The sequence below is a fragment of the Camarhynchus parvulus genome, chromosome 6 (genome assembly GCF_901933205.1).
Source record: "Camarhynchus parvulus chromosome 6, STF_HiC, whole genome shotgun sequence".
NCBI classification, from domain to species: Eukaryota; Metazoa; Chordata; class Aves; order Passeriformes; family Thraupidae; genus Camarhynchus; species Camarhynchus parvulus.
Genome location: NC_044576.1, coordinates 17,197,695 through 17,209,376, shown reverse-complemented (window position 1 = coordinate 17,209,376; position 11,682 = coordinate 17,197,695). Strand labels below are relative to the sequence as shown.

The 11,682-nt window shown below is 40.4% G+C and overlaps 1 protein-coding gene across 1 annotated transcript; it reads right to left on the bottom strand.

Moving 5' to 3' along the window:
• Nucleotides 1-8,880: 8,880 nt before the first annotated feature.
• NPY4R2 (neuropeptide Y receptor Y4-2) lies at nucleotides 8,881-10,014 on the bottom strand. Its single transcript, XM_030951525.1, has one exon. It carries the CDS (start codon nucleotides 10,012-10,014, stop codon nucleotides 8,881-8,883), a length of 1,134 nt encoding a protein of 377 aa, XP_030807385.1.
• Nucleotides 10,015-11,682: the final 1,668 nt, after the last annotated feature.

The following is an 11,682-nucleotide window of genomic DNA, read 5'->3' as shown; positions in this document are numbered from 1 at the left end:
GCTGTGCTGTCCCAGCTACAGGGTGATGAACAAGTGAGCGGGGGAAAGCTCAGAAGACAGCAGCATGATGCCTGGATCCATCATGTATAATTGCACACTGCTTATGCTGTCTCTTGCAGAAAGCAGGACTATATGTTATCTGATGTTAACTAACTGAAAAAATCAGACCTGTGTCTTCAGCTCACTGTACATTTTGGGTGCTCTGCTTATGGAGCCAGAGCACACAGAACCTTTGCCTTCTTTAGGTGCAGCTGAGGAGGTCTAATGGTTAACCAAATAAGAATTAAAATTGCATGAAAGCATATCTATCAAGTTTTTCACAGGTTGGTTTTCCTCAGGGGCTGGGTGGTTCATTAGTACTACAGAGCCTGCAAGAAATAAACTCATTCAAACTAAGTTAATTATAAAATCAAGTGACTCCCCAAGAAGGGGAATCATTTTAATTGTTCCAGTTGTGTGACTGCCCATACTTATTCAGGTCACCTTGTACATCCCCATCTCCTTTCCAGGGCTCTTACCCCTGAGTCTATTCTGGATTGAACATGCTGGAGCTGCAGTTTTCAGAGATTTAGGCATGGTTAAGGTGGAAATGGATCATTGATTAGTGTGCTGGTGTGGGACTGGGTTCAACAGCTGCTCAGATACAAGCTTCCTGTGTGACTTTAGCATGTCACCTTGAGGCTGAATTTAATATTAGATTTAGCTGGAGCTTGGACACCTACACTCCAGAAAAGAATCCTCAAAGCTCTGCCTATCCTTAGACCTCTGCTTTGTGCCCCTTCCCTGGTCCCTCTGAAATCCTGCTCTGCCCATGTGGGAATACTCTTGGTTTTGTCACCACTGCTGAGCCATTCACCTTCCCAGTCCCTGCTGCTGCCTGCAAAACGGGAGCTGCCCAGCCTGTGCCTCCCAAAACCCTGCTTCATCAGGGGCATCAGCAGCTTGGGCAAGGCCATGCCCTTCCCTGGCAGGACTGCTGAGCAGCTGATGGATGGGCAGTGTGTGCAAGGCTCCTCCTCACCTCCCTGACAGTTCTGCAGCAGCAGCAAGCTGTATTTGTAGCACACATAGGTGAGCAAAATTATCAGCCTGTGTCTTCAGGGCTCTGAAAAGAGAATGGTAAGGTGTGCACCTACTTAATTTGTTAGTGTATTCTGTTCTCAGAAGTTAGCTACCTGCACATGCCTACTGTCTGGTGTGGCCAAGAGCAGTTCTGGGGCTGTGTCTGCACTGTGAGTGTGTGTGAGTATCCATGCATGTCCCTGTGGCATGTAGGAAAACATCCAGTGGTGTCCAAGCTCATGTGCTCCTGTAGGTGGAAATTAAGAGTAGTTGCCTGCGCTTAATTTCTGTGTATCCTCATGGCACTGGGAGGCCTGGAGTTTATTGTAGGAGATAACTGCTGCTGGCAGTTATTTACAATTGAAGCATATTAACAGAGGATGCAACACAGACATTCTTTCCTAACAAAGCAGTGATTTGTAAACCTCTATTAAAACAGTTGACAGTGTTTTCCTGAGTAGATATTATAAATGCTATTAAAAAAAACCGTTTGATAAAGAATGGATGTTCCTGGAAGCTGGTACCACTTATTGACCCCATACCTCTTAGTAATTTGTATTTAGTTATAAAAGGATATATTAAGCAGTGTTTGCTCTTAGTATAAAATAGGAGATTGCTGCTGATAAGTATGCTTAAAATAAGCACCAGAGTGGTTCTTTTCATTCCCTACCGTTAATAACAGACTATACAGACAAAAGTGAATGCAGCCAGTCAAGCTGATGGCTGAATCATAGCAACAGCATCAATTGATTTGTTTCCAAGTCTAAAAAAAAACTAATAAAGACTTTGCATGATCTCCTAGATACAAGAGGATTATGGTTAATGTCTTAAACCTGTCCTTTAAGCTCTAATACTCTCTCTGTGTGCTCAGATGCTGCCTACCATCTCTTTCAGGTGAATTCTATTTATAAAAGTTGGTACTGAGTTAAGCTGGTTGAAACAAAGGCACGTTCCTTCTTATTGAACTAAAGAGAAGCTATCAGCAGTTCAGAACTCTTACAAGCCTTACCATTTACCAGCCACAGCAGTGCACCCATATGTACTTTGCAGTGTTTCTCATTACTGTTCCTTTTTGTTCTTTCTAGTGAAACTAAAGTGTTGACCTAGGAAGTACTGCATGGTAGAAAATTTAACACCAAACCACTCTTATTCCTCACATAATTAAAAGTAAACATTTTTTTTACTTCATTCAACCTGTTTGCAGAATGAGGGACTATTTTTTGTCCTTGTTAGTTATTTGTTTGAAATTTTTAAAAATAAAAAATCAATTTTCCTGAGGACCTATTTTTAAAATGCACTGTGTACATTTGTTCCAAGGCCCAGATCCTGAGAAACTGTATGCTTGTGATAGATCTTATGTATATTTTAATCCTGGAATGCTCTGCATACTGTAGTTCTAACCAATTGTGGTTTGTGGAAAACTGATCAGTGAAAATGTTATGAAGCATGAAACCTCAAATTGTCCTCACTTAAACCTTAACTTTTGCAAATCTGTAATGTAATATATTCATTTTGCAGTGCAAATCATTAAGCATGAGCTGGATCAGGGTTTTGTTTGCAAATACTTTGCCTGTTGCTCTAAATACAGGTAGAAACTTCCTTTTGTTCCAGCCAAGTAATTCCTTGCTTCCTTCCCACAATCAGTAAGATACTCCCTTATTTAGGAGTGTCTGTATGTAACTCACCCAGATGCTGGATGCAACTGCAATGCCATTAAGCTTTTCCTTGCTGTGCATGGAAAACACATTCATCCTCTCAAGAACCACCTCTGACAGACTCTTTCTGAGGCAGAGGAACTGTATTAGCAGTTTGTGGGTTTAACAGAAGGCCTTTCTGTCTGCTCAGGGAGATGAGCTTGCCTGGTGGGAGGCAGTGCATGCCTGTGTGCTGTGTCATATGCTATGTGGGGCTTGTGGAAATGTGGGTTATTATGAAAGGACATTGCGCAATGTGGGACCGACCGTGGGGCTGCAGTTCCCTGCTGGATTTCAGCACACGCTGAATTTCAAATGGGACCCGTGGCATTAGTTCATTTCACCGGCTTTTAAAACCTTTACCACAGTGCTAGCCAGCTTCTGCTATTTTTATAGCCTGGGAGCCTTCCCAAAACATAGCCCTGGAGGTACATGTGCATTATGCTCCTGGAGCAGTCTCTGTGAGTTTAAACAAAAGCCTTTGCTTGACTGTGTAAATTCCTTTGACTTTAACATATATGTTGAGAAGACCATAACTTTCCTGTGGTTTTCAGCTCTCTGCTGTGAGTGCAGGGTCTTTCAGAAAGTGTTTAATTTATATTGGTCTTTAGGACGTCAGGAACTTTTCTACAATCTATCTTTAATATAAAGAACTATATGGTGCATGTAATTAATTTTAATCATTAAGTCAGCCTATCAACCAGATGAATCAATGTTCATTACCTTACTAGAGGCATGGCATTGGACAAGTGCATTTTCCGTGCAATCACCTGGTAGAAATGGAATCAAGACAAGTACTTATGGATGATGAAGTAGTCCCGCTAGCTCCCAACAGGGAGGATTCATATTCCCATGGACTGGATAAGGGACACAGTAAATCATTAACTGAAGTTACTATATTCAAAGGACAGAACAAAACATAGTCCTGTTTTAAAGAGTTACAGTGCAAGTTCCATGTTCTCTGTTAGCATACCTTTTGACTGAAAATCCATCTTTCTACTGTCACTTTGCATCTTGTGACATTCCTCTAAAAGTACTTATTCATACTACTATTATGCCATCATTTTATGTGTATCATGGCTATTTTTTTTAGTATTATATCTGGTAATCTGTGTGGCAACTTCTATTGAACAAAATATTTCCTATTGTATGTGATGACTACTATAGCACTATTTAACTGAGTATTGTTTTACAAAGGGATGGTGGGTGTCATCAACTACAGTTCTATAAAGAAAAAACAAAAGGTAGACATCTCTGGAATTAAATTTCAACACAGGTTTCCATCATAAAATCTCTGTGCTGCTGCTGGGCTTCATATAAGCATTTATTGGAAGGATGACAAAACAATTCTAAGGCCTAATGAGCATTGTCTGGCAGGAAAGGCATAGTACAGAAGTATAAATCTCAGGCTTATTCTACTTATGACTTCCTGAGTTCAAATACGTGACTCTATAGAGCAAACTGAGAAAGGGAGGGAAGAGCATAAAAAGCTCTGTGGATTTTGATGTTCATACCATATAAACTCAGATGACACGTTGTATTAAGCATCAACAATTTACATTGAAAACAATACTGGTATGAAAATCAGGCCAGTGTTTGATCAATAAGAAGCTTGAAGAGAATGGCCTGTAAAATGAAATGGCACGTGATCTTGTGAGAAGACCCTTGGGTCAAAGCAAAAGGATCTCTGAAGTGGTCTTCAGGGTATGACATTTTATTTCACAATAATCTCTCATCCAGTGTCAGTCCTCAGATGTGTATGCACGCTGTGTTTGCACACAGCAAACCCAGAGTAAGATTTTTATGATGCAGATGTGACTGATGGCTGTCACAGCATTGCTGCCAACCCCCGTGGCAGCTCATGCCACACGCCACCAGTGCAGGCAGGCAGACCCTGCTATTGCACTCTTCCCTTGTGTGTGCAAGTGCAATAAACCGCACCTGGTTATAGAACAATCTGCAGCCATTTCTAGTACCTTGGTTTACTTTCTGTCAAGCCAGGTAACCCAGTCAGAGAAACTTACCAATACTTTTAACCCAGTCAAAGCATTTTATGAAGTTCAGTAAAATTTTATTAAATACCCCACATTGGTTTTCATCCCAGCAGTGTCAGTTACTTTCTGGCTGTGGTTCTGGTTGGGGTTCAGGACACTGTGCCACAGAGGACTCAGCTTCTTGTGCAATCTGAAAAGTCTGTGAAAATGATTTGAGTTCTGACATCAGAATATTCCAATGTTCCATGTTGAATTTTTGGTACTTGCCTGTCCTCCATTGTTGGCTGCACTGCACCATGGTCCTTTGGAATAATGTGTCAAGTTATTAATCCTTCACACATCAGTGGCTCTTATTACACCATACGCTTGTTTTCTCTTGATAAACACTAGTTGAGGACTAAATCTGAAGTATTTTATACTATGAAGAATATTACATCATTTTACAGAAGCAGGCACAGAGAAGTGACACAGACAATATTACTTTATTTGTTATTACAAGATTCCCTGTAGTGTGCTATTAATATCATAGAATAAGTTGTTCTCTTGCTCTGAAAACCTTACTGTTTTCTTATAATGTGTCACAAGAGGCAAGATTATGAAAAACTTTTTTTAAAAAAAGCAATGTAAGGTCTTAAAATTGTAGGAACTCATGATTTGCACAACTCCTGCCTATTTCTCCATCATTGCTGTTGTGACTCAGTAGCAGAATTTTAAAGAGTATACCCAAAACCATCACTGTATACAATGAACACAAAACTGCTCAATGCTTCTTAAACATTAACTGTGTCTATTATTTACAGATGGATAAGAGGTATGTAAGCTATTTCTGTTCTGTTGCCTTCTGCTGGGACCAAAGAAACCTAGCTTCCCTTGGCTGCATAAAGCCTCAAAATGACAAATAAAATGGCTCTTTCAATTATGCAGGCATAATTTCACCCAGCCTTTTGACTTTGCCTTCAGAGAGAACAGGGAACAGTTGCTACAAAAGTTCTTAAAAAACCTAACAGGGTACTATCCTCTACTACATTTGTGCACAGCAGCATAAACCTTGGTGTATGCACAGAATGAAGAATTGGTACAGGCACCTTTCCTGTCACATAATCAGTTGTTTGGTACCTAGATCTATTTATTTTTCTGTTTTCTTTAAAGTTTATTTAGTTACTTAGGAAATTTTAGAGATTGAAAAACATGTGTCTCAGGATAGTAAGTAGATGGATAGACTGCAGCTGGTTGGGAGTTCTGAGGATCTGCATTTTTGCAGTTAGATATATGGGTGCAGTTTGGTGCCTTTTAGTGTTTAAATCCTGTAGTTTATCCAGTCCAAAGTCAGTTAGCAATAAACAGTAGTTGACTCCCAACTTGACACTTTGCTTAATCACAAGAGGAAGATAACATCCGTTTGTGTTTGTCTGTGTTATTGTAAAGTTGGATCTGCTTGCTTTATGTATCTACTTGCGTTCATGGAAACAAATGGCCAAGTGAATTACAGTTAAACAGTGTCAGATCTCGCTCATATTTCTACCCTTTGCAGGAAGAACTATGATCTGATGCACAATGCCAGTGCATAGCTCTAGTGGCAGGCCTCTGCTATACTGTAAGCACTTTACCAAAAGTTTTCACTTATAGCTAGTGACAAAGACAGGCTCATGGAAGTGCAAGTGCTAAAGGTATTTGTGTTTCCATTTAAGACACTGGTTGCTTGAAAAGTTACATACTTAAGACTGTGTATCAGGTAATTTTCTGTGTTTGTGTTTAGCAGAGTATCCTTACAATAGCTTTACAGACACCTTAGCTAGCTAAATGTTGGAATTCTAACAAGTGCAAAAAACAGGCAGAATTACTCAATTACTTAAATTGATTCTAAATGCGAAACAATGAAAAAGTTGAAACAGTATTTAAGCCCTGAAGTAATACAGCACAGTTTTGATATAACACACTGATTAGGAGGAGCTGCTGTATTTTGTGCTACTCAGCATCCCATGGTGGTTTTGGCTACAGCAGCAAATTTCAAGATGCAGCTAATATAAGAGTCCTCTTGTTCTGTGTTTTTAGTAGACTCAATGTTCAGTCTAGAAATCACATTGCATGCAAACTACAAGAGAAACAACTTCTTAGCATAGCAAGTAATAAAGAAAATAAAAGAAAGCTGGAATCCATTTGAAAAAAGCAAAAATGTCTTGCCACATTGTTGAGGAAGATACAAAAGGTAATCACACACCAAGTCTCTTACTAAGATATACAGGTTCTTGCCAGAATTACAGGAGTAGCTGCATCAAAAAAGCTTCTGCTGTAAAATTCTGCACACAAGAATTCAAGGCCAAACCTCAATTTTACCACTGAAATCTGTGCACCCAGCTCATGGCAAGGGTTAACTTTTATTTCTGCCAGCTGGGGGTATGACAGCTCTTGCTGCCTTATAACACAGGGGTTAGCTCTTGTCCTCAGATACTCTGCTCAGCATCCATATTCCTGTCAGTTCACAGCATGGGAAGAAGACTTTTCCTCACCTGTCTTTATACCAATTTGTCTGATCAGAGATCTGCCAGCTAAGGAATTTCTCGCTGCTTGCATAACTATACACTGGATATCTTCAACTCCATGCAAACCTATTGACTGCAACAAGTAATCACTGCTTATCAAAGCACATTTCATTTTGGAAATTACCTCAGCTGACCACCAGTCCAGTCTTCTGCTAAGGTTAGTTTAGCAAATCAGGTCAGAATATGCTTCAATATTTCATTAGCATTGAACTGGTTGGTCTCCTTTTTGCACTTGCTACCTGTTTTGATTTTTTTTAAATCCGTACCTCAGTATGGCCTTCTTGGGCGTGCCTTGTTGTCTCAGTAGTCACTGAGCAATTTCTCTGGCTCCAGAGGTTAAAAAGAATTTATAGTTTGTAGGTTTCATGAACAAAGGCTACAAATAACATAGTTGTGAAAAAAATGACCTTCATTTTACTAGAGCAATTGGCAGTACTACCTATGTGGCTTGGCTTCAGCCTGACCTGGATTCCACCTGTGTATTTTCATTGACCTTCTCTTGATTTGTTGGAATTTCAGCTTCACCTGTGCTGCTGATGCCAGTGAGCAGGACTGATACCTGACATCAAGTTTTATTTTTTTAAGAAAACTCAAATTCTCCGTGCATATTTCTCTGGAAGTGTAGCCACTCTGGAAACACATGGTTTCCACAAACAGGTTTTCATGCTCATTCTGACCTTCTGAATTAGATACTTTGCAATTAAAGTACCAAGAAGATGCTGAAGCAGTCCTAGTCCTGGAACAAATCCTGGAACAACTCCTGTTATCTGGCCATCTTGTACCATCATGGCATGAAGCTGTAGCATTGCAGAGCTTGGTGACTGACAGCAGCAGGAACTTGATTCATTTCCATGTAGATCTACAAATGTTTTTCATGTGCTGAAAAACAGTTCTCAGTATCATCTCAATGCATTTTGAGTTTAATCCATTGAATAGCATTTTAATTTGCTGCCATCCTTCATAAGTGATTATCTTTACATACTGGGGTCATTGTTCCTTGTCCCTACTTGCAGAGGCAATGACTATTCTCAAGCCTATGGCAGAGAGTGAAGTTTCATAGAAACAGGCAGTGCTTTATGTGAAGATCTGAAAGATTACTGTTACTTAATGGGCTGTGAGAGGTGGTAAAAAAAATTGATATTTACATATCTGTGTTCCACTGGTGTGTCAGCTGTGCATAAAAATCTTACTAATACTGGAAAACTGAGAGAGTCTTTTTCAACACAACTTTTGGCAGCCTGCAGTGATGAAACTGGAAATCTGGTTTTCTACTGCAGCCATGGTAGAGATATGAGTTTTGCTGATGAACCCATGTCAGCCTCTGTGCAGCCACAGCTTAGTCACTGATCTTAGAGCAGCTGCTTTACAGCAGCCCAGTCTCCTCAGTGTCTGTATCACCTCAGTGACACGAAAAGCCTGTGCACCACAGCAGCAACTGTGAACATTTACAACATTACTTTGCTTGTTCTTTCAAAAATCACGTAGTGATGGCTTCCTGTTCACATCCCAGCTGTGGCATCACCTCTTGCTTTATATACCCACAGGTTGGTGTGTGGTGTCAGTGCACCCTTCTGAAAGGTTTTCTGCTGCTTAGATAGAATTGTGCCTGCAGTTCAACATTAGTGACCCCTTGGAAATTTCAGTCTGCATGGTGGATAAAGGCAAATGATCATATTCTTCCATTGAGGCAGTTACTGAATTATGCTGGCAGCTTAGAATCAGTGACTTCACTTCTTTTTTGAAGTTGCTGTTTAGGAAGCCATAAATGACGGGGTTGACACAGGTAGAAGCCATAGCTACCAGGTGGCACAATGAGAAGATCAGGTTGTGGTGGCAAGGCGAGATGATTTTGTAATTCCAGTCCACGATGGTGTTGAAAACATGCAGTGGTAGCCAGCAAACGGCAAAAGCAGCAACCATGGATGCTAGCAAGATGTTTATCCTTCTCAGCTGGACCACTCGGTTGCTGTACTCGCTCTTCTCAAACATGTCCTTCCTCTTCTGCAGGCGTAAGTAGATTCGCAGGTAGCAAAGGATGATGAAGAACAGAGGGATGCAATATTGCAAGAGCAGTAAAGTGGTAGTGTAGATAAGTTTGTGCTGCTCAGAAGGCCACGAGTTGATACATATTGCCTTATCAGTGGAAAAATTCATGAAGTGTGAGAGCTGCTCATACAACTCGTTAGACAAGATGGATGTGGTCAAAAAGGGTAGGGACATGAGACATGCTAAAGTCCAAATCACTCCAATGCCTAGGTAGGCTTGGGAGGTATTTGGCCTCCAGCCAGTTGGGTTTATGATGAGCTGGTGTCTTTCCAGAGCAATAAGGACAAGGGAAAGGATTGACACTGTCACAGTTGTGCACTGAGTGAAAGAGGTCATTTTGCACATGACTTCTCCAAATATCCAGTAGTCCATCATAGTGTAAACAACAGTGAAAGGCAGGCAGACAAGACACATAAACAAGTCTGAAATTATTAAGTTGGAAATTAGGATATTGGTGACATTTGCCTTTTCCTTCTGCCTGGCAATGACAGCAATCAGACAGATGTTTCCCACAATGCCCAGAACAGTCTCCAAGCTGTAGGAGGTGGCCAGAAAGACAGTAAGGTCAGTGATGTTCATGCACTGATTAGAAATGTTCATAGGAAAGCTTCGGCTTGAGCTCCAGTTCTTGCTGATCAGGAAATGAAAAACATCATTAACAGCCCTTGTCTTATTCATCTTGAATCCCAAAATATTTATGCAAAAGGGTGGTAGTCAAACACAGTCTGAGTCTTCTGGAGCCAGCCTAAAAGCGTTATATCTGTTCTGTCTGGCTGTGGAAGGTCCGGGTATATCTGCAAAGGAAAGGAAAAGAAAAAATATGTTTAGTTATGCTGCAAGAAATTAGTCAAAAGGGTAAGGAGGGAGACAGGGAAGCAAATGCCAGGGATTTTGTGTATATTCTGCAGTTCCCTCTTACACAGTTTATTAGATCATAAAATGGAGCCCTTTGCTACACTGCGGTATGAACGTCTGTACAACTCTATTGAATTATGACCATGTTTATTCATTGTCAGGTTGTCCCATGGATTTAAGAACATCTTAACTTTATTATTTCACTCAGTGCAGTATCTTGAACATCACTAATGCAGTAGAGTGGTGATACAACAAAACCGGACCAAAACCCACCCAGGGTAAAATTGTGTGCAATTCTGGTTTTGTAAGGTTCTGATCCAAAACTGGGCAGAGGACATTGTGAGGCTGCATTTACCTTCAGCTGTGCTAAATATCAATGTGCAAAGCAAGGCATATTAGGTGCACAAAGCCAACATTAAAACATCTTCTGTGAAATGCATTTGTAATTGCAGCCAGAACTCGCATTTGTGCAAGAAAATGACCATGCAAAAACTCAGGCTCATTCTCTGGAGGGATATCATGGGAAAATTTTTAAAAAGTCTAAAATAATTAAAAATAATTTCAATGTTCTCCAGCTTCTACACAGCTGTGACAGGTCATGGGAACTGCAGTCCAAATTTCTTGCTTCCTCATTCCGGATGAACTCCAGTGCCCATGAAACATTGATATCTCCCCTAATGTGACCATGACAGGGTTTATCAGATATACAGTCCAGCTCCCTGATTTTGGCTTTAAGAGTGAGTGATTTTGATAGTGGCTTTTAATTCCTTCTGGGAAGATTTTTATTGATTCTCCCTCAGGATAATTTTGCTTTTTTTTTTTTTTTTTACAAATTTGTTGTAAAGGCATGTTCTATCTGCTAGAGAGTGTTCCTGCACAGACAGATAGGTCTGCTTCAAACTCACTGCTGCAAGCCATGAGCTGGGACTTTCAGTGGGATTCAGGCAGCCGAACCCATGGAGTTAATTGGTGCTGCACACTTTTTGGAAATCTCAGTCACAGGACTGCCTCGACTCTCCCAGATGACTCCTGTGAGCCATAGCAAAGGCTGCTTTATAATCCTGACCCTCGTGTCCAAATCCTCTGTGTCCAGGAATCAAAGAAAAAAAATCTGACTCTGCTGGGAGTTCTCATCAGGCCAGAGGCAGTTCCGTGCTGTTCAAGGGCTTGTAGTATGAAAAGTAAATAAATACTCAGGGAATGACACTATTTAACCACTGCATGACACTTTCCTCAAGGATTAAATATCACTCAAACAAGCTTGTGGGACGGTGAAAAATGTCTGACATTCAGAAAAAAACAACTAATTATGGTATGAATACATAAGTAACATGATATGGTGAGATTATCACTTCAATTGAGTAGCCTTTATTGCTGAACAACTGCATGCCTAAAGATAACCAGTACTGTATAAAAAGCCCCCACTCTCCTATATCTTTTTCTTTGCATTGTCTTTCCCATTATGAATTTTATTGTTTTCTAGAGATGTTG

Coding starts and splice junctions, on each gene's coding strand:
- NPY4R2 (XM_030951525.1), bottom strand. CDS start 10,014: ATGAATAAGACAAGGGCTGTTAATGATGTTTTTCATTTCCTGATCAGC.